The sequence below is a fragment of the Lactuca serriola genome, chromosome 6, assembly GCF_051521515.1.
Source record: "Lactuca serriola cultivar US96UC23 chromosome 6, Lser_US96UC23_V15, whole genome shotgun sequence".
NCBI lineage: Eukaryota > Viridiplantae > Streptophyta > Magnoliopsida > Asterales > Asteraceae > Lactuca > Lactuca serriola.
Genome location: NC_136413.1, coordinates 36,405,523 through 36,428,726, shown reverse-complemented (window position 1 = coordinate 36,428,726; position 23,204 = coordinate 36,405,523). Strand labels below are relative to the sequence as shown.

The following is a 23,204-nucleotide window of genomic DNA, read 5'->3' as shown; positions in this document are numbered from 1 at the left end:
TGGATGGAAAAAAACCTCAGTGACTAAATATGTACAAATCGAAAAATATATTACCCTTTTTAAGTCGTTATCCCAAGTTGGATTGCAAAAGATTCAAGAAAAGCTGAATACTTACAAATATGAAATTACGGACATGTTCTACACATTTTGGAGATGGACTTGATATTTACAAATATGCATATAAATCTAAGTACGTTTAATCTGTAAAACTAACTTGGTTTCTGGAATCTATAATTGAAAATAAAGAAAATATTCAAAGTTTGGGTTGTAATTTTTTCAGATTCCCAAAATGGCATTTCAACATAGGGTGTGGGCCTCATATATATAGGACCAGACTTCACTAATGTATTTGACCTGTTTTCATCTACTTCAGAATACCACATTGCAAACTGCAAAGTAGTTAGTTAGTTAATATCCGAAGTTTATTAAGTTATTTATTTCATTTTTTTCTAAAAGAATAAATATATTTTCAAATATTATTCACGTATGTGTATTTGAAGTGAAATTGATCGACGAACATGATCATTTCTAAATTTTTGACTTAAATACACTTAGTTTTTCATATATCTTTACGATGCTTGTATAATAAAGTCTAGTCATGCATTAATTTTTTTTTAGACCGGTTTATAGTTATCCTGAAAAACAATTGAATAAATAATATTACTTATAAATTCTTTACATCGCATACAATGTGGAATTGCTTGCATCAATATTATTTCTAAGTACATAGCTTAGATAAAAAGAATAACAATATAATCCCTAATAACGAGTCAGGTTAAATTTAAATTATGGATAACGAAATATACAAAAATACAAAATAAATAAATAAATAAATAAAAGGTAAATAAAAAAATAATTCATCTCAATACTTCCTTTAAGTTGGCAGATCGGTCATGAGGATGTAAATATTCTCAAATGTTCAGGACGAGTTAGAGAAAAAGGACCCCTATTGCTATTATAAGTTTTTATTTTCAAATAAATATATATGTTAAATGTTATTTCTAAGTGAAATTTTGAAGTCCAAGTTCATATTAGAGAGATTTTTTTTTATTAACAATCTTAGAAAACATAAAAATATAGATAAAATCATGATCCTCGCAGCTTTGGATATAACATTGCAATGGTAATTTCATATAAGTATCACAAGTTTTATTATCACCTTACAAAAAGCTTTTACAAGCTTGGTGTGAATGACCATATGCATCAAGTCAAACATTACATAGACCCATACTCATATGCCCCACTCCCACTTAGCATACGCAAAGTACCATCATGTTTTAACAAATCAAGTTTCCTTAAGGCATTTTATCAAACATTTTATGAACATACTCTATATTTGAACACTTGATGTACACAAGGATCAATAGTTTTGTAACGAAGAAAGTGGGTTGAAACCCATATACAATTATAGGAGCATGTGCTTGTTTTCCATGATTAATTTGAATATCGTCGGTATATGTGTTGGCGAATCTCCTTTTCACAAAAGGGGGTATGGAATTTGGGGTCATGGGAATTGTCACAAGGGAGTGAGGCAGTATTGTTGGGAGAATCTTCTTTATGCTGTCGTATTCATGAATTATTGTTTATTATATTTTATAAAAATCACAAGTAAATATAGTTATAAGAAAAATTATAACTATAAATTTTTGCCTTCAACTTATAAAACCGATAAATTCAAAATATCTATTATTTGATGTGTCATTGTCAAATGTCCTTGTGAAATATGTTTTACCCTAATTCCCTATTAGTCATATATACTAAGACCAAGAACCAAATGTGATGCGATGATCTAATTTGTGTTGGGCTATATTTGGGTTGTTTAGGTCTATGGTCCAAGTTGTCATGGTTTAAAAAGGTTGATTGTCGTTAAAAAGAAATGATGGTAAATACTAAATACTAATAGATTTGTGTAAAGAGGAAAGAGAGAAATTCAAGAAAAGGATAAAATGATCAAATTAACAAGTTGAATAAAATTTATGGGTAAAACTTGAAAAAAAATAGATTTGAAATAAAACCAGTGTTCTAAAAGGCCCGTCATGGCGTGAGGCGTGGCTCCGCCGTTACGAAAAGCCTCATAACGTTGCTGTTAGGCGTGACGCATGGCAAGGCGTGATATGGCGCGTCATGGCGTGTTATGGCGCGTGTTTTTTCGTTTGAGACACATTTTTTTGCTCTTTGTTATGTCTTTTCTAATCGGAGATACAGGTATTGTGGTTTTCGTTAAATTTTTGTTACTAGTTATTGATCTAACATTTATAAAAAGTAGTTATATTTAATATAAATTTATATTTATGTGGTAATATAATTTTAAATTAATATAAAATCGCCGTCTTACATCACGCCTTGAAAAACGTCATGGCTCGTTAATCTTGAGGCTTGACCTTGCCGCCATGTCACGCCTCACGTCATTTAGAACCTTGAGTAAAACTATAACAGCCCTACAAACTTGAGAGTTTTCTTTCCAAGGGGAAATGGAGAAACCATGGAAATGTGGTTAAATGGATAAATTAACAAGTTTAAGGAGATAATGGAATGAAACCGAGTAAAAAATCATACTTAGACTAAAAATGTAACAATTCAAGAAACTTGAGGAAATGTATATAGAAAACCCTAATATCTTTTTGTAGATTAAATTTGCAAACACTCGAACTTTTTAAATATTTTAAATTAAATGAAGATAAGATGGTTATTAAATGTAAATCATTGAGCCTATTAGCAATAAAATATAACATAAATTTACGTGATTTATACATATGCAACTCTCTTTACTTGACACATTACACCACAATCAATCAATTACAAAACATGTTCTACTACAATATATTTAGTTAGGTGAAATATAAAGCCGATACAAGGCAGCCCATGTTGATGTTGTGATGACTTTGAGACTTGAGACGTTATTTTGCAGTTATTATAGTTGAAAATATTTTTGGTATTTTTTTTTCCTGGCCCATTAATTTTTTATTGTATTATAACAAAGAAATTAAATATCCTCTTATAATTTCCTTCTACTTATCTTCCTATTCATGTTAAATGGTAACTAGTGATTAAAATATTATTAAGAAAAATTAAATATGACACATGTCATTATTTGATATTGATAAGAAGATGGTATGTAGAAAGAAACTATAAGAGGATATTTAATTTCTAGTTATAACATGTTACACTAGAGATGCACAAATAAACTCCTTTAGGTTTTAAAAAAATCAAAAATTGGTTGTTAAAAAACTACTTCTCTAAAAACCAATTTAGGTTATATTCAGTTTCGTTTTTTTTAAGTGAAATTTTGTTCCTTTTTTTTTGTTTAAAATACCGATTCGGTTTTATGGGTTTTTTTAGAGGAAAAAATGGTTTTCGATTTTTTCAGAAACTGATTCTAAACTACCGGTTTGGTTTTAACTGGTCCTGATCTCTTTATGCACCTCTATCTTATACTATCATCTTAATATCATTTTCCTTTAGCATCCTTAGTCATATTATAAATTCTAAAACTTAGTTATATTTAACCAATTTTGGGCTAATTTCAAAATAAGCATATATATTTTCAAAATGTTGGTTTAACCATCTATTTTTAATAAGTTCCGAAAAACCATCAATTTTACGTAAAACATTTCAATGCGACCACTGTTATATGTTATGTCCTAGCTTAATTACGAAAAAAAACGCTATATTTTTTCAAAAGTTCAGTTAGCGACTAATTTATGGGCAATTGTTTTTAGCACAAATGAAAATTGATGGTTTTTTTAAGCAAAAATACACAATATAACTTTCATCCAAAAAAGTAAATGGTTTTTTAGTACAAATGAAAATAAATTGGGTGGTTAAACGAAAAAATTATAAAATATATTTTTTTTCGTAATTAGCTCTTAATTTATTTTTAAATATAAAAAAATAAAAATGTTAAGATATTTTTATCTGCTTCTATTTATTAAAACAGCATACTACTTCAAATGTTAAGATCAGTAACAAAAAAGTTCGCCAACAAATTTATGAAAACTTTTAGAAGCTTTTATTATTTTTAAAAGAAAATCTCAAATAAAAAAAATAATAAAAGCTTAAAACTTTTATTTAAAAAATAGGAAAAAAAAAAACAAACTACTTCAAATTGAAAGATTCTAGTTTTTACCATTTCATATTTCAAAAGTTTATACTTACCTAACATTTCTATATTATAAATATAAGCTACAACTTACAATTTCCATCTATCCGTTAGTTTTGCCAAATCTTTTCAGAATTTGATGGGGACAATTCTGTGGTTACAAAAAGATTTTAAAAAATACTTGGCATTGGAGAAAATATATAAAGAAGTTTTTCATAATATATCAAAAATAATAAACTATAAAAAGAGTCGACCATTGTGAAAGCTCTTGTATAAACCTTATCTACATTATAAGGTACATAACCAATATTGTTACAAGATTATTCATCAATAATTTTAAAATAATTTTCATATTCAATTTTAATAGCTCAAACCAAGTTGAAGACCAAGAGCCGCATGTACAAGAAACAATGTCATAATCCCGCTACCCAAAATCCCATGAACATTTCTTAGCCCCGGATTTCCCTAAATTCACAACATAACAAACAACATTAAAAAAAAATCGAAAAAAAAATCCTTAAATTTTAACAATCTTATCATTAAATTACATAATTTAATTTAAAAAGGTTATAAGGTAAGTCTCATACCTCGAATAATGTTGGCAATGTTGTTTGTAGTGCTAAAAGGGTTAAACCGATCAATCCCGTTACAGCATGAGGACTACAAGAAATCCAAAATAGAAAGTTATAAAGATTTTTTTTTGGAATATAAGGGTAAAATGGTCATTACAAGTGTTACCTTTCAAGGATAGGCCTATCGGAAGTAAGTAGAGAGGTTACTCCACCGGTGGCTCCAAGGGCAAAGAAGAAGAACATTCCCGCAAGGAGTTTTGGATGCAAGTCTTTAGCCATTGCTTTCTCATCCTAAATTCGTTAAAAAAAATTTAATCAACAATGTTTTTGAATTTTATCTTCTTTTTTAATTTATAAAATTCGACACAAAATCTGTATTTTTTTTTTTTTAAAAAAGATTCTTACCACATTATCAGAGAAGCGAATGCGAAAACCTAAGTAAGTTCCATACCCACCCATGGCAAACAGCACAACTGCCTGCAAGTGCAAAATAATAATAATAACATTTTTTTTAATTTATATATGAAAAAAAATTAATGATTTTTGAAATTAGAAAAAAATTTATACCATATTGCCAGGGTGGCCCCAATGAACAAGCCAACCGGGGAGATCCAATGATTTCACGAGGTCAACGAAAGGTCCAAACAGCGATCTAATAGTTCCAGCTAACGTTGAAAAAAAATCAAATTTTGGCAACTTTTCTACCCATAATAGCAACATACTTTATTTTTTTTATTCATAATAGCAATATATTATATATTTCTCTTTATTGGTGAAAATTGTAATTGCATTCCTATTATGGTGAAAAAATGTAAATACATTGCTATTATGGAAAATGTAAATACATTGCTATTATGGGTGAAAAATATATTCGTAAAAAATAGTAAAATATTTTGCTATTTCCTACAAGAAATGTAATTTGAATGAGTTGAAATCAAACAAACTATTGTAAGAGCTTTTCCATTTCATTTCTTTTTCACTTCGCTTGTGAATTTACAAGCTCTCTACATGGAGCTTTTTCATAATTCAAAATATATTTTATTCATTTATTTTACTAATTAAAAATAAAACTTGTTGTTTTGTTTATTACAATATAAAATAGATATGAAATACTCTAAAACTTATAAAAAAATTATTTTTGTAGTAAAAATTATGTATATTATTTATTTATTTTAAATCTAATTATACTAATTTTTTTTGTTGTAAAAAATTGTGCATATAATATATATATAAAAATATATTAATTTAATTTCAAATACATATACTCATATAAAAATCATAAAAATGATATAAATTCTAGAATTGGTATGAATGTATCATCTATGATTGTGGATGCTCTAACCAATCCCAAACACCCCTTATTTCCTACATTTATGATTGAATTTGAATCGATTGTGATGAAAATGCAACTAAAATCCATAAAAGTAAAATGAGAAAACAAAATCGCATAGGAGATTAGGAGTAGTGTTAAATCGATTACCTCCAGGAAGAGCACCGATTACGAGAAGAGGGAGGGGGGAGATCGAGTATAAGACGCTTTCACTAACACTCTCCTCCTCCGCCATTTCCGTTTCTTCTTCTTGAAGAATGTCGAGTTGAATCGGTTTCCTGATTGCAAAAGTGGAAAAATAAACCCTATTTTTGTACCTTGTGGTCGTAGATTTGGGTAACAGTGAAGCGGAAGAAGGTAAGAATGGAGTAGGAATAGAAGGAGATGAGGTGGTGAGTCTGTGAAATGAAGCAGAAGCACTACTCAACATCGCCATTTTCAATATATTATTAGCTACTGAGTCTCTGTGTGTGTGTGTGTGTGTTTTGGTGAGTAAATGAAAATATGAAATAGAAAGGAGGGGAGGGAGGGTAAAGGCAAAGAAAGAGACACGTTTAAGGTTTGATAAGTTGTTGGTAAGCTTAGGAACGTGGTCTCAACGAGCTCTTTCTTTCCCCTCAGATATTATCTTTACCTTTTTTTTTCTTTTTCTTTTTTCTTTTTCCTTAGGTAAAAAACATTTTCTCGATGTATGAATGTATCTATAGACTATAATCTGTATTTAATATTTATCGGACCGATTTTGAGAATGTTGAGTGTGTTTTTTTAAAATAGTGTATGTGAAGTTAAAATTTTAAAGGTAGAACATGATGCAAAATATGATGTTTGTTTAGATTTCTGTTTACTACTGACCTTATAATTTAAAATAGAAATAAAAAATAATATTATTAGATTTAAGATACTAGAATATGTTATATATAAACAACATGGAATAATCAGATTATTTTCCCGTCAACATACACATACTATTCACATTCCGAATAATACAACATACAAAAATGGGAATTAATTGTACAAGAGCTTATCTAATACAACCTCATCTTTGACTTGTGAGCCACTCCCATTTATCACCACCTATCTAATCATTAACATCTGAAAGTAAAAAATAACTAAAAAATAAGTAAATAAGTCATCTCAAATTGTTTCAAAAAACTAGTAAAAAAGGAGAAAACCTGTGATACCTCAATGTTATATACAGGTGTCATCGTTTCAAGAGGTGCATATCATCTATCTATCGACTCGAAGAACATTGTTATGTATGGATCCCCTTGCAACCACTTCTTTCATTGGATCAATCATCCATTTTCCATCAACTATAAATTTTATCTGCACTTATTTCCCATTTTTTTTTTATTAAAAAAAAAACTCTCGTCAACAAAAACACAAATATGTATTGATATACCTCATAGATCCCAGGGTACAGCCACAACATGGACCTCCAAAGCCTAGTGTTTCTGGTGAAAAAACATTTATTTGTTAAATTATAATTATTGTGATAATGCTGAGGTGGCAATGAAAGAGAGTTGGAAACCTGAATTCAATAGGGTCTGTGATGTTTGAAGAAGGTTGTGGATCTAATTTGACACCATGATTCCAGCCATTGAAGCTACCAGCCACCTCTACACTCTCACCTTCACCCCAGTAGTCAACTTGAACCTACCAAACAAACCCAAACCTTCCATTAAAGTATACAATTTAAACCTATATCACCCGACGTAGCATTTCATAGGTTTTTATTTTATTTTATTTAATATTATTGTTTTATGACATATAATTAGTTATTTTTATTATAATAACATTGTGATTTTTATATTACAATATGTCACATGGATATGGATGCCATACTGCCATGTAGGCGAAGATACCTAATTCTTTATTCCTTAACTTGACCAAAGTCCACATCTAGTTTTTTTTTCAAGTGAACCCGTTTATTCCTTCATATAGCTTGATTCCACTCTGATTTTTTCATTCTCAAGACTCCGGTTTCAAAAACTGAAATAATCAGTTTCGGTTATTATATTGTAGAAACCAATCCATTATATATTATTTTTGATTATTTAATATATACTATAAAAAAATAATATAAAACCGTCGTATCACAAAAATGCAAACAAAACAAAATGGATTTAGAGTTTTGTCGATTTGGTTACTACCTGGTATATACGGAGCATTCTATTTTGTTATCTTTTTTCGATAGTATATATTAAATAATCAAAAATAATATATAATAGGTTGGTTTTGGGTCGGTTTCTACAGTATAATAACCGAAACCGATTATTTCGGTTTTTGAAACCAAAGCCCAAATGCCGGTTTTGGTCTGGTTTCAGTTTTTCTGTTTCTAGGTTTGGTTTTGCTCACTCGTATTGATTTTTATCTATTATAACCTCCTCTTGAGAATAAAGATCTCTTTTCTTTTGAACACTAAAATTTGGTTAGGGGAGTATACCCAATAAATGGGGATCCCACAACGATTCTTACTTTTCTTTTGAACAATAAAATTTGTTTGGGGGAGTATAGACTATAGGCCACCCACCTGCATTTTCCTAATTCCATGTTTGTTAACATAATATGGCATAAACAGTAAATAAATACCAAAAAGCTTCTATGTATCCCTATGATATCTGGCATTTTTACTAGTAATTTAGTAAATAAGGAGTTACCTGTTTTAATCCAGAAAGGCTTTCTTCAGCTGCAAGTAGCTCTGCATCTTTATCCAACAGAAGCTTCTGTGCTTTATTTATCTCTGTTTCAGCTTTAGCTTGTAATTCACACAACGCTTCCTGAGTAGCAACCAATAACCAATTGTTACTGATTTTTTTTTAAAATCTTCCTTATAATGATTCATTCTGAAATATTTCAATGTTAATGAGAGCATACATTACATATAAAAATCATATATTCACCTTGTTCTTCTCAATCTGTTCCTTCAACTGAGATAATTCCAACTCCTTGTGATGCTAAACACATCAAAAACAATAACAAGATTTAGATATGCTACAAAGATCCAATAACTAGTTTGCGATGAATGATTATTGAACATGAATATAATTATATAATTATATAATACCAATATAACTTTGATGCGATTGATTTCAGCTTCATCCTCCTTTGTTCTCATCTGTCTTACATAAACACAAGATAACATGATTTAGCTTTTAGAGAGAGAAAGAGGTAAGTAGAATCGTATATGAAAATCTGAAATCAGATAATGAAATAACCTCAACATCCTCAGTACTTTGTAGTTGATCATTGGAAGAAATATTTCTACAAAGAATATGAATTACTCAATTGAAATGGATTATGGACCCCACAAAAGAATAAAAAATAAAAATGACAATGGAAACCTCAACTTAGATGTTGAATGTACAAGCTGGGATGACAAAACACTCCCATTTGCTAAATTGGCAGAATCTGAACATCAAGAAGCACCAAAAGCTGAATTTAATGCAAGGGAGATAAATATTTTCAACAAAATTAATGAATCAAAGGACAAAATATATTATATATCTACACATTAACATGACTTGCCTTCAATTGTTTCAAGTTCTCCACTCTGAATAAATTTCATCACCTTTTCCTGTAATGATGATTTAGTGGAAGTCTCTTCATTCAACAACAACACAGCTTCAGCCAACTTTGTTCCATTCTCATCTAAATCTTTTTAATACAAATGATTTAATAAGAAGAGTTTTGAGTTTAACTTTATCCCATGCTGTAAAAAGAGAAAAGAAAAAAAAACACCTGTTGATTCATCTTCTTCAGTATTGTTATTTTCCTGATTATCAGTCAAGCTCTCATCTACATTAGAATCGTTGACTTTGACCTCTTGTGAGGCTGCAAGAAGCTCTTTAATAAGTTTATATCCTCTTCTTCTCACAAGGTTAGCAAGGTCTTGCCTATATAGTAATGTAAGAACAAAATAATAATTCAAAAAAATTCTCCACAAGTAGAAGTCATTTCCATAAAGCATATAATTTCCTTGCTGATATAAAGTATGCTTTTGTATAGTGTGAGGATAGAACTGAAATCAAATGATATATAGATTTCTTAAGCCAATATGATAAACTTCCATTGAATCTCCATGATTACCAAGGTCAAAACTCAGAAATGACTCAAATGCCATCTAATTGTAAATTATTCATGTCTATCATGCATTCCAAACTTTACCAGAGTAATAAACTAATGGTACTGCAAGCAATTTCTAGAATCAGGAACATTTTCCATGATAAGTAAAGCATTCATATCAGCAGACATGTATTCAAGTGCAAAACAAGGAACTGGAAATGAAGAAGAGATATATAATGCTACAGAAACTAAACCTGCCATGGTGCGAAAGCTCCTTCAAAGAAGGAACATGTCCGTCAGGAAGCCCAGCATCGGACATAAATTCCCGTAAATCGTTGCAGAGATCTGCATTGGTCCTCGCCGGTTTCCTTCCGGCAACTCTAAAGCACAAAATCCGTTTAACGAACCTCGAATTAGTAAAATTTCAACACGAACAAACGCATACAGAGGCACATGCAATCGAAAATGAAGCAACAAATTGCAAAACCTTGTTTCATTTGGTGACGAAGCACAATCTGTGACGAGGAGGCAGCGGCGGTGACGGACGCCGAATTGACAAAGGCGAGGTTCTGGAGCGGCGGTTAAGAAGAGTTTGTAAGAAGGGAGGAAGAAGTGAGAGTGGGGGAGGGGGAGGTGCAGGTGCAATTGCGTCGCCATGGGAGAAATCATCAGTTGTAGCTGAGCATTGAGGTTTTGTAGAATTCGAGTTCCCTAAAAAAACACTGATGTGTTGTATACTCCACTACCACTACAACTACCACCTCCACCGCAACCACCGGTTCTTCTGCCGAGAGATTCCCTATCCTCCCTTTCAGGCACCGAGCTTCACTGGAAATTAAGATTTAAGATACTCCTCCGTCAGAATTTAAAACTAATATAATAATGATTTATCAGCCTTTTAATTGAAATATTTAATATTAGTCAAATTAGGTAAAAATAACATATGTTAGTTAAATTATTTGAAACGGTGTATATTTAGAACTAGTTTATAACCCGTAGGAACTACGGTTATAAAATTAATCAAACTTTTATAGTAAAAACTCAAAATTATTAATAAGTTATTTTTGTAGTGGTGTTGATTATGATGACATGTGCGGAATTAGAAAGATCTAGTGAATCATCATGTAAAATCAAGAACACAAGGAGTAAATAAATCTTTGTAAGCTCTTATTAGATCTAGAAAGATTATACAAATGGGTTTGTATACAATTTCTCTCTCTAGTCTAACACTCCAAAATGGACTCTTACATAATGGGAGTCACTCACTTCCTATTTATAGGAAATACTCAACCCATTTACACATACAAAGGGGAAAGCCTAAAACACTACATCCAAGAGTGATTTTGCACCCTAACATTCTCCCCCTCAAAGTTAGGATTGGATGTCCGGCTTCAATCTCCAACGAGCTAGCGCGATCAAGACCAAACTCCCCCTCGAAGTAACACCGGTCTTCAAATCCGCAAATGAATATTCGACAAACCCGAGAAGCTTCGAATACTCATCATTCTCCCCCTTTTTATAATCAAAAAAATGATTATAAAACCCACTAAGGATGAGAAGCACCCGAGGAATAGTCTTCACGATACTCCCCCTTGATGTGTACCAAAAATGAATCACCAAAAATCTTGCACGGAAAAACAATCACGAAAAAGCCACAAAAAAAAATTTCCAAATTATGAAAAATTTTGACTTTTTGAGTGAAAGTTGCAAGATTTTTCAAAAACCGGGTAGAAATTGTCACTTTCTGAAACTTGCAGGGACCCGTTGCGTCCAAAACAGCCAAATATGCAAAACTCTCCCCCTTTTCCAAAGTTGGGTAGAAAGCGTCAATTTGCACAAACTGCAGGGGCCTGAAAATGCACAATCTTCAATTTTCAGCAAAAAATAGTCCTTTATCGAATTTTGGTGAAAACTGCCAAAAATTCGAAGTTTCAGGGACCATCTTCGTAACTTCTGTCCTTTTTGCTCAAACATACGAAGCATCCCAAAATATTCGAAGCTTCCAAAAAATTTCGAATTTGGGTGAAAAGTGTCAAATATTCGAAACTTGAGTTAATTTGCGAAGTGTCAAATATTCGAAGCTTCAGGGGCCAGATTGAAAAATTCCCATTTGTGCAAATTCATTCTACATGCGAAGAGTTAATAGTGAACAGTAACTTCCTTGGTACGAATTTGCAATATACCCCCTTCGAATATTCAGCATATACCCTTTCAATTCACAAACATACGAAGAGTCTCACTTTCTCTCTCCTCTTCGTAAATTCACACCCTTCGAAAATACAAACCCAAAACTAACCCTTCGCTTTTTGCAATCGACCCTTCGTTTTTCCCAATTAAACCCAAAACACACTCTTCGTTTTTTTTTTTTTTTAACCCAGTCTTCGTTTCTTCTTTGATTTCATCCACTTCCCAAACCAACACAAACTTACTCTTCGAAAATTATTAACCCAAAGTCCAGTTCTTCGTTTTTCCCAAATCAAAATTATCAAACACGTTCATCCTTACAGTTCTTCCCAAAGCAACAACCCTTAGATTATTCACAAACACCCTTCGAATCATTCCAACACAGTTGATCCTTCGAATCTATCAACTAACCAAGGCTTCGTTTTTATCGACCAACAGGGCTTCGTTTTTAAGCAACCAAAATCGACCCCAACAGCAAACTCGATTTAGACCCCAAAATCCATTCTTTCCATTCGAAATTAACACACTAAGACCCTTCGATTCAATAACCGATCAAAATCATCTTCCCAAAAGCCTTCGTCATCAACAATCGAAATCAAAATCCTTCTCAATAACGAATTCATCCTCCAAATTCTTCGTTAGTCGAGTTCTTCCCAAATCATCGACCACACTGAAAACCTTCATACATCAACGATTTCTTCCCAAAATCAAAATTATTGATCATCACACCAAATGCTTCGATCGATCGACTTTCAAATCTGCTTTGACTAACTCAACACAAATCAACTCCAAACACAGCAGATATCAAGTAATTCTTCATAAATCGAACACTATTGTGACTTCAATTGACTCAGTCTTTGACTATCGACTCCCAAAATGATTTGTCATCAATTGACTTCCCAAAACAGTTAATATCCAAAAGCAAATCAATTGAATATCAATATACACACACTCGACTTTTAATTGACTAAATCAACATCAAAAATCATTTGATTAGAAGTAGTAAGAATCAAACCGAGAAAAACCAAAATCCAATTTTAACTCTCGTTTTGACTTGAAATTAATTTGCATCAACGATTTCGAATCCATGTAACATTACTCAATCTTCGATTTTCAAACTTCAATCAAAACAAATGAAACATCGACGATTTTGAGATATGAAGAAAAAAAAACATCGATCAACGATTTTGAACCAGATGAAAGCGAACGACGAGAGCAAAACAAAAAAAATACATAAAGAATCGGAATTATGAACAGATTTTAATAGATGATTGGGCTCAAAATATTGTAAAATCGGATTTAATGAAATATCAATTGGGCTTGAATGAACAGTTACATCAAGATTTAGATCTGGGCTTAGGTAAGATTAAACGAACAGCGTAGCATCGGAAATTTGGGCTTTCAAATCTGATTATATGAATATTGAATTAAAATGATTTTGATTTTGGTTTGGGCTTGATCTAAACAAAAAATTTATTGAATCACCAATGGGATTGAAACGGATTTGATTCAATGAGTCAAATCGATCAAAAATGAAAAACGCAAAATATGAATCGAAATCATGGATGTTTTGGAACCATTTGAGAATTTGAGATACCTTTTTGACGAATCGAGATCCGTTTTCAACGAACGAATCAAATTTGGAAGATCTTGGTTCTTTTGTCGGAATGAGAAAATCTCCAAATCGAACATTGTACCACCCACCATGCGAGATGTACAACTCGTTCTTCGTGTTCTTCAACGATCCAAGAACATCTTCAAAAGAACCACCAACACATTTGGGTTTTGACTTCAAATTCAATGCAACCTTTGGAGATTGTTGCTTTGGAACCCAAATTTGCTTCACGGATTTTGGCTTCACAACATTTGACGATTTTTGTGAGTAAACCCGCTTGTTCTTTCGATTCATCTTCTTCTTCTTTTTTCTTTCTCATCTTTTTGCATCTTGAAGACTTGACTTCATGAACAAACCCACTTTCAACAACATGAACATTTTGAGTTTGAATCAAATCTTTTGGAGTTTGATATTTGTGAATTTCTTTAACCACCGGCTTCCGATAAGGAATCATTCCTTCAAACGAATCACAAGAACACAAAATATCATCGGTTTGAACTCCAATCGAGCAAAAAACTTTTTCATCTTGAAAATCAACTTGAACTCCTTTTTCTTGAACATCATCATCATCAAGAACACCATCCTGAGCTTCACGAAAATCTGCAACCTCGCTCGCCCAGGCCTGCCGGCACAATAATGGAATGATGGAGCTAATCTGCTTGCTTGTGCAGGCGAATATTCAAGTTTATTGCTTCCATATTTGCATTCAACACGAGAAATTCCTTTTATGACTTCTCCATCTCTTCTATTTCTTCGTCTCTTTTGATATGTTGTAACCAAACGATCAAACAAATGTTTGGTTCGAAAAATTGGACAACTAATTAATTCTCCAACTTCATTCTTTTCTCCATTTACAACAATATCACATTCACTTATCAATCCAACAGTTAAGCTATAAAGAAGATATTCAAATGAGCATTCACTTTGAACATCTTCACTACGTATCATCCATTTCTCCACGATTACAAGAACTTGAAATTTTCTAGAAAGAGAAAGTGATTTTGAATGGGTTTTCTAGAGAGAGAAAGTAAAAATCACTTGAATTCTAGTGAAGAAAATCGAATTATGAATAGAATCAAAGATGAATTCGATTTCTAAAATCCAAAAACTCTCTAAAACACGAAGATCAATAAGAAAATGAAGAATCACCAAATCAAAATCGCCATCAAGGATAAATTCTTGATGAAATCAAGAACACCCGCTCTGATACCAATTGTAGTGGTGTTGATTATGATGACATGTGCGGAATTAGAAAGATCTAGTGAATCATCATGTAAAATCAAGAACACAAGGAGTAAATAAATCTTTGTAAGCTCTTATTAGATCTAGAAAGATTATACAAATAGGTTTGTATACAATTTCTCTCTCTAGTCTAACACTCCAAAATGGACTCTTACATAATGGGAGTCACTCACTTCCTATTTATAGGAAAGACTCAACTCATTTACACATACAAAGGGGAAAGTCTAAAACACTACATCCAAGAGTGACTTTGCACCCTAACAATTTTAAATAAATTATTAGTTTAAAAGATATTTTTTATTAGTTATGTGAAATTATAATCATTGATTCATATAAATATATAAAATTAATTTTTAATATATATTAGATATTTTTTATTTTTATTTGTGAATTAATGAAAACAATAATTTTAAATTTTAAATTTTAAATTTAAAATAGAATCACATTAATTCGGAGATCTAATAAATTTAAAATGGAAAACTAATAGATTGACAAGTGGCAACACATTAATTAAAATGTCTAATATGGTGACACATGACAAAAGAGCTCCTCTTTTATTAGTATAGAGATTAGTTGAAGTGTCTATATTATTTGTTTATAATTATAATCAAACAAGTTTAATGATAACAAAGACCTATATTTGGTAATTTGGGATTTTATTAGATTATATGTTTATAATATTAATTTTAAATTTATGATTTTAAAAAATATGTTTCTTAAATAAAAAAGTTACTTGAAAATATGTTCCTCTTATGTATAATTTGTACAAAATATATAAATATGTATATCATTAGTTCAAAAGCATGTAATTATATATATATATATATATATATATATATATATATATATATATATATATATATATATATATATATATAGTCTTTATAAGTTTAATTAGAAAAATAAAAATACTTTTTGGATTTGTCTAGTATAATTCTTTTACTAAAGACGGATATAAGATATTAAAATGTGATCTATAAATATTAACTGTTTACATATAAAATGATGACAATTAATTTGTTATTCTTCTATGTTCCTCTCTTCCTCTCTTTCTTTTTATGGGCCATGATGGTGGCCTCGTACCACCAAGGGTTGTGGAGGGAGATGGTGGTGAAATGGACGGAGATAGTGGTGAAAATAGAGGGATAAGATGTTGGGAGAATATCTTATGGCCTAATAATCAATATTTTAAAATTTATCGAGAAAGACATATGATTGTTAAAGAATGTGTACCATTATCAATTTTATTAACACTTTAATTGCTAACCGGCAGTCAATTAAATTACAAATGAAACTTCTGAAAATTGAATTGTTGTTTTCTAAGACGACTGAAATTAAAAAAAAAATGTTTGTGTAAGTTAATTTATAGACAAAATTGGTATCTTCCAACTCATCAAGCCTATTAAATTAAAAGAAAATATTATTAGTTTTCATTTTTTTTATTATACAAAATGATTTCTTACACCAAAATATATTATTATAACGGTATATTCATAAAAATACCACTTTTCTTAAAAATATATTACCATTAACAGGAAAGCCAAACAAACCATTATTTTTAAAACATTATGACTTTCGGTATGGTCTTTACGACCATAATCTCCTTTCATCTCCACATCACCACCATCTCCATCCACCTCATCACCATATCCCTTCCACACCAAACCTAGTATAATCTTGATTATGAAGAGATACATGCATGAGAGAAAGAAGAGAAGAAGAAAGACCTGATTAATCGTGATGGTGTGTGGTCAGGACAATAATTGACCACGCTCATTGTACCATGGAGCAGACACACAGCAAATAGAATGTTGTGCACATCATGGTGGTGGTTCCAGGTGGCAACGAAGGCTCTTCGTTGAAAATATATCAAACGGCCTTAGTAACTTCAGTTGTGGTCCCCAATATATAAGGCTTCAAATTATAATTTCCACACTTTCCCTAAAATTCATTTTCGAACTCTTTCCACATGTGAAACTTCACTACTCCAACAACGAAACTTGCCAAGAAATATAGAAATGGGTAAATCTTCTACTACTTTCTCCCCAACCTTTTTTCCTTTGAAGCAAGAGTTTCAAACATGATGAACAAGTTTGAAACTCATCTCATCTTATGATTTTTGAACTTGTTCCTTATGTTCAAAACCCTAAATGTAAGACTACAACGATTGGATTTGTGCTTTAACATATGTCATAGTATAGAATAAGATATAAAACGTACATCTACTTAGCTTCCGTATATAAATTAGTCACGGGCATACATGATGCTTAACAAGGCTCGCAACCAAACTTTATGGTTCCCATGTCAGAGAAAACAAAGTATGAAATACACCCGTGCGCACATAGTTCATCTAGTATTTTTCTAATTCATCACGTCTATTAATCAAAAGAAAAAACACAATAAAATTAAGTTCAAAGGACCAATTTCAAATTGGAGACCAAATTAGGGGGACAATTTATGTAGTTTACTCAGGAATCTATAATATATTACCATAAAATCAAATACAGAAAAAACATTATGACCAAATAAATCCCAAATCCGCAATTAGCAAAGCAAGCATAACATGCTTACACAATATACAAAGAAGAGATATTAGAATTTCGAGGTTGTATCGACTAATTCTCATGCTTAACACGTCCTTTTAGTATCCCCGGAAGTGGAGGGGATGGTGGAGGTCTACCGTGTGTTATGGTGGACCTCGGCTGCATAGGAACCCCACCCTCAAACATGCTGGACCCCACACTTCCTTCTGTACAAACATTCTTTGTTCCATCACTAAACTTCATGGCCTTGAGGACATAATTGTCATCATGTAGCTCAAATGGTGTGCTACAAATACGCCAACAGAAACACAAATAGATGTTATTACTTATTACATTTTTATTTTTTTTTAAATCCAAAAAAGAAAAATGAAATAAAATAATAATAATAATAATAACCTGTTAAAGTCGAAATGAACGAGCTGCATATCTTCTGAAATTTCAACCTCAACAGTCGCATGAGGCCGAGTCTATATATTATAACACAGAGAAGGACATTTTAGACATTTAACCAAATGGTAAACAATTCCATGATGCAATTCATGGGACAAAGAGCAAATCTTTCAATATTTAGCTAAAAAGACGAAAATACCCTTTTGGAAAAATCGTACCTGGACAAGTATAAAAGGTAAAGCCACTCCACCACTTGGTGCATTTCCAGACCCATATAACTGCTCATTCCTTTGTATGAGGTTTTGAAGACCTATATGCTTTATAAAAGAAAAAAAAAATGTATCAAAATTTATTTCCCAATATTAAATTATATAAAATATTTCTCACTTGATCTTCTAGTTCTCGCAAATAAGCCGCTTTCTTCTCAATTCTGTTCTTGATAGCAATACGCTCACTCTATCACATTTAAACAACAATTATAGATTATAAATTATAAATATATATATATCTATAGATATAATTATATAAATACCTTTAGTTCTTCAATATCATTCAAAGTAGTTCGAGGTAGGCCCCGCCATTGTATTTCCTTTTTATCTTTAGAAATAATATCCATAGCCATGAGAACATTAAGAGCATCATATACCCTTCTACGAATATTCTTCTCATCATATTGTTGCTGTGAATGTTATCACCATTTAAATAAACAAAAACATAATGCTATATAAAAACAATTGAGAAGATTTTTTAAAGTACAATTCCTTAATAAGAAAATACTTCAAAGTATAATGTTGCAATAGAAAGAAACAAAAGCAGGATTCTATTGTAAACAAATAAATCAAACATTGCAATTTTGAAAGAAATGAGATATAAAACCTGATCAGGAGGTTGATCACTATTTCTAGGATCTGCAAATTCAGCTACAAGTTCATCTGCAACCTATAAAAATCAAACTTTCTATTCAGTTTTTTATACTTTTTTTTTTGTGGAAATTATATAAAAGTATCCTGAATAAGAAGATTAAACTGAATGTCTGAATCAACTGACCTCATTATAAGTGGTTCTTCCTTTGCTTTCTACTTTTTCGCATACTAAGATAAAATAAAATCAAAGAGTATAAACTTGCATTGTGGGGTGTGAAATTTTGAGTATTTCAAAATTAGTAAACTGAAGGGCAAAATCGGAACCTTTCATGCTAAATTGGCGAAGTCCTCTTCCTACTTTATCCCCTCCAGTTGCACGTTGACCTCGTTTTTTCTTCTTATTTCTGTTCATCATATACAAGAAATTTATTCCATTCATCAAGAAAATATAAATGTGTATATGTCTCATTACAATTTACAAGCAAAACTTTAGAAAATTTCCTCCATTTGGATAAGTTTACTTCTTTTGGATTCTTTAATTAACCAAAATAAAAACCAACAAAATCCCAGAAATCGAAACCAAAGCTTCAAGAACAAAACCGTATAACAAAATTCTACTTCAAAAGCATCAATTTTCGGAAGAAAATGTGAGTATTGCGGCAAATTTCATACCAATTTGTGTATTTGGTAGTAGTTGGTATTAAGTGGGTACTGATTTGCTTCCAAAGTGGAGAATTTCATGTCAATTTGGAAGTCAACGTGTGATAATTGAAGGAGTATGGAAATAGAATCGAGTAAAAGATCTCACCCAGCAGCTCCTTGAGATCCAGCATCATCAGCGTGAATATCAAGGTGATTCAGCCTCATAAACGTGTTATCACTAGCAGGCGTCGCCGCCATTGCAGCCTCACTCCGGGTCGACGGCGACCCAACGCTGCCACTAGTCGAAACAGATTGTCCCGACGCCGTTGTACCCCACGACCGGGTCGCACCACCTCTCGAAACAACCGAAAGTGGGTTTGTACTCCCGACGACATTTTCCAAATTATCGTTCGATCCCATCCTCACCATGAATACCCAAGTAAATTCATCAAGAGTTGGCAAATTTCAAAGGATACCCAGATGAAAACAAATCATGTTAGATCTGAATTTGGATGGAGGAGCTTAAGGGTTTGTAGATGAAAACAAACAAATGGAGCATCATCAAAGAAAGATTCTTTCACTCTTTTAACTCTCTCTAGAATGGGGTTTCTTTAGGGAAAGAAGAAAAAAGAAAAGGGGTGAAATTGCAGAGTTTTAATGGTGGATTGTGTAACGTGTTGATCAGAAGAGGTGTTGAGAGAGTGTGAGGTGAGGGGCGTTGAAGAGGAAATTGAGGAAGGAGGGAAATCCAACGAGGGTTTGTAGTTTGTACAAATTTCTTTTTTTAATTCCATTCTAATTCTACCTCAATAATTAATAAATCTTTTTTATTAGACTTGTATATTTTAGTAATGATAGGTATTTGATTTTTTCAACAACTAATACGAGTTTTATTTTATGTCGACATATATATTAAAATGAACAAAAAGTAACCCTCACAAGAAACGTTTTAAACATGAGTTTTCTACTTACAATGATTAAAAAAAAAGTACTTTCCAAATTGTATTGTAAAGTGTAGAAGGGATAGGGATAAGGGATGCTAATATATGTAAGAACAAGTATCAAATTACAATGAATTTGATCAAGATTGATCACTAAATCTGAGAAAAAAAAACCATGTTATCAACTTACTGTGCATAAATCATGATAATTAATCACTAAAGTTATAAAGTTGTAATGATTGGTAATTGATTTAAAGATTGAGATATAATGCAACATGTCATCTTACACTAATTCTAATTAGTACAAACCTAATATCATACACTTTTTACAATCATTTACATTTTCAATATATTTTTCTTAATTTAACTAATTTATTTTTAAAATGTTGTATGAAAACCTCGTTTAGTTTTTAAATTATATATATATATATATATATATATATATATATATATATATATATATATATATATATATATATATATATATATATATATATTGACAGCAACATTAAAGAGTAAAACTATAGATGTCATATTTAATATTGTATTGAGAATAAAGATAAAATTATTACATACATAGTTATAAAGATAAAAAGTGACAAAAGTATTATATGACCGTAATATAGTTGTTAATATCAGAAATTAAGTTTTGTTTGCAAATTAGCTATTAAATTATAAGTTATTTATCAATAAGTTGTATCAAGCTAGTTTATCATTAAGTTACTTTATAAGCTACAATAAACTATTTTTATAATTTTACCAAATATTCTATGACTTTTTGTAATTAGTTTTTTTTTCTAACTACTTGCTAGTTTTTTATATAATGTAGTTAAAAAAATTAGCAAATGCTAAATTACAATAAATTATGGGAAAACTGCAATAAAGTCCCTACATATTGGTCTTATAATCGATTTAGCCCTTATATTTTTTTTATTCAATTAAGTCCCAAATACCGGTAATCGTATTAAATTTAACCTTTTGACCAGGTTAACAGGTCATCCAACTTTCAAAAATTACATTTTCGGCCCAGATTTCAAAATTTATTACAAATTTGGTCCAAAATTTACACTTTTAGCCCAGATTTTAAATTTTTTTTTACAAATTTGGTCCAAAATTTACTCTTTTTGCCCAAATTTTAGAATTTTATTATGAATTCATCCTAACTTTAGTCTTCTTTACAACTTTTTTTCTCAAAAGTTTGTTTCTAATATGTTTTTGCTTTAAAACTCATATTTATACAAAAAAAACATATTTTCATATAAAAATCTTATTTTTTCTATATAAAAACTTTTTTTAAAAACTTTTTTGTATATGAAATAGCTAATTATAAAAATAGGTTTGGATTATTTGTGTGATTTCTCTTAAAAAATCAATTAAGAAATTAAAAGTAACCCTAAATTATACTATTAAATTATAGTTTGTCAAAAACTAGTTACACTCATTTTAATATTATTTATTTGTTCTTTAATCACATTTATAGGAAAAGTTTAAATAATAGAAGATGCTACATATTGAAACTTCATATTTTTCGTTTCTCGTTGAATACATTTTCATACATATAGTTCATCATCACTTTGGATTTCTTTATTTAAACTTCTTTGTAAAATCGGATTCATGTGTCAATTTTGTTTGTTGTAATAACAAAAAATAACTATCTAGAATGGAGCAATTGTCATTTGTCGATAAGGAGGTTTTTGGCAGAAAAGGGCATTTAACAAATATAAAAAAGTATTACAAATGTTGATAATTACAACTCCTATTGAAATCAATATGGATTGTCATCTATGAGATTATAACAACTTTACATACCTTTTGTCATATATAAGTGATCGAGTGTATGATTTAATTTACGAAAATACAACAGATTGAAAAATACATATAAACAACTATATTAAAATCTCATAGAAAAAATAATACACACTAAATAGAACACATATTAAAATCTATATATTAATAGTATAATTTAGGGTTACTAGTGTAACTAGTTTTTGACAAATTATAATTTAATAGTATAATTTAGGGTTACTTTAATTTCTTAATTGTTTTTTAAGAGAAATTACACAAATAGTCCAAACCTATTTTTATAATTAGATATTTCATATACAAAAATTTTTTTATATAGAAAAAATAAGATTTTTATGTAAAAATACGTTTTTTTTTGTATAAATATGAGTTTTAAAGAAAAAACATATTAGAAACAAACTTTTGAGAAAAAAAGTTGTAAAAATACTAAATTTAGGATGAATTCATAATAAAATTCTAAAATTTGGGCAAAAAGGGTAAATTTTGGACAAAATTTATAAAAAAAAATTTAAAATTTGGGCCAAAAATATAAATTTTGGACCAAATTTGTAATAAATTTTGAAATCTGGCCCGAAAATGTAATTTTTGAAAGTTGGATGACATGTTGACCAGGTCAAAGGGTTAAATTGAATAAGATTATCGGTATTTGGGACTTAATTGAATAAAATATATATATATATATATATATATATATATATATATATATATATATATATATATATATATAAGGGCTAAATCGATTATGAGGCCAATATGTAAGGACTTTATTGTAGTTTTCCCATAAATCTACCTCTTCTAATAAACAAAACCTATAATTTGCCACATGTCTACTTTTCTACATTGCAAACCTGCCACGTGTCATCTAATGCATTTAATCCTATTTTATAAAATAAATATAACTTAAAAAATTGCATA

The 23,204-nt window shown here is 30.3% G+C and overlaps 3 protein-coding genes across 4 annotated transcripts; all 3 read right to left on the bottom strand.

The window, feature by feature from the left end:
- Positions 1–4,355: 4,355 nt before the first annotated feature.
- Positions 4,356–6,540, bottom strand: LOC145057848 (translation initiation factor). The gene is made up of 6 exons (XM_079005761.1): positions 6,152–6,540; positions 5,239–5,336; positions 5,077–5,148; positions 4,838–4,962; positions 4,687–4,759; positions 4,356–4,564 (listed from the first exon to the last, which is right to left on the bottom strand). Exons 1-6 carry the CDS (start codon positions 6,435–6,437, stop codon positions 4,460–4,462), a joined length of 759 nt encoding a protein of 252 aa, XP_078861887.1. The 5' UTR covers positions 6,438–6,540; the 3' UTR covers positions 4,356–4,459.
- Positions 6,541–6,900: 360 nt separating this feature from the next.
- On the bottom strand, positions 6,901–10,926 carry LOC145057847 (5'-AMP-activated protein kinase-like protein). Of its 2 annotated transcripts, none has more exons than XM_079005759.1 (13): positions 10,554–10,926; positions 10,321–10,446; positions 9,743–9,897; positions 9,530–9,658; positions 9,346–9,412; positions 9,220–9,265; positions 9,069–9,119; positions 8,905–8,958; positions 8,662–8,781; positions 7,533–7,657; positions 7,404–7,455; positions 7,183–7,327; positions 6,901–7,093 (listed from the first exon to the last, which is right to left on the bottom strand). In XM_079005759.1, exons 1-12 carry the CDS (start codon positions 10,733–10,735, stop codon positions 7,229–7,231), a joined length of 1,206 nt encoding a protein of 401 aa, XP_078861885.1. In that variant the 5' UTR covers positions 10,736–10,926; the 3' UTR covers positions 6,901–7,093; positions 7,183–7,228. The 2 variants fall into 2 exon arrangements, with proteins under 2 accessions (XP_078861885.1, XP_078861886.1); XM_079005760.1 differs by having other exon boundaries at positions 9,530–9,652.
- A 6,644-nt stretch (positions 10,927–17,570) lies between these two features.
- On the bottom strand, positions 17,571–20,314 carry DPB (Transcription factor DP). The gene is made up of 9 exons (XM_079006361.1): positions 19,712–20,314; positions 19,228–19,307; positions 19,088–19,131; positions 18,917–18,979; positions 18,573–18,719; positions 18,428–18,496; positions 18,259–18,357; positions 18,047–18,117; positions 17,571–17,936 (listed from the first exon to the last, which is right to left on the bottom strand). The coding sequence occupies exons 1-9, from the start codon at positions 19,972–19,974 to the stop codon at positions 17,723–17,725; spliced, it is 1,050 nt and encodes a 349-aa protein (XP_078862487.1). The 5' UTR covers positions 19,975–20,314; the 3' UTR covers positions 17,571–17,722.
- Positions 20,315–23,204: the final 2,890 nt, after the last annotated feature.

Bases quoted from the DNA above. Each gene is read 5' to 3' on its own strand.
- LOC145057848 (XM_079005761.1), bottom strand. From the start codon at position 6,437: ATGGCGATGTTGAGTAGTGCTTCTGCTTCATTTCACAGACTCACCACC. The intron at 5,149-5,238 runs GTATAAATTTTT...TTGCACTTGCAG, and splicing joins GGGGCCACCCTGGCAATATG to GCAGTTGTGCTGTTTGCCAT. The intron at 4,565-4,686 runs GTATGAGACTTA...TTGTGAATTTAG, and splicing joins CATTGCCAACATTATTCGAG to GGAAATCCGGGGCTAAGAAA.
- DPB (XM_079006361.1), bottom strand. From the start codon at position 19,974: ATGGTGAGGATGGGATCGAACGATAATTTGGAAAATGTCGTCGGGAGT. The intron at 18,980-19,087 runs GTCAGTTGATTC...TGATTTTTATAG, and splicing joins GAAGAACCACTTATAATGAG to GTTGCAGATGAACTTGTAGC. The intron at 17,937-18,046 runs GTTATTATTATT...GCGTATTTGTAG, and splicing joins GTTCATTTCGACTTTAACAG to CACACCATTTGAGCTACATG.
- LOC145057847 (XM_079005759.1), bottom strand. From the start codon at position 10,735: ATGATTTCTCCCATGGCGACGCAATTGCACCTGCACCTCCCCCTCCCC. The intron at 9,659-9,742 runs GTGTTTTTTTTT...TGTATTAAAAAG, and splicing joins TGAAGAAGATGAATCAACAG to ATTTAGATGAGAATGGAACA. The intron at 8,959-9,068 runs GTATTATATAAT...TGATGTGTTTAG, and splicing joins ATCGCATCAAAGTTATATTG to CATCACAAGGAGTTGGAATT.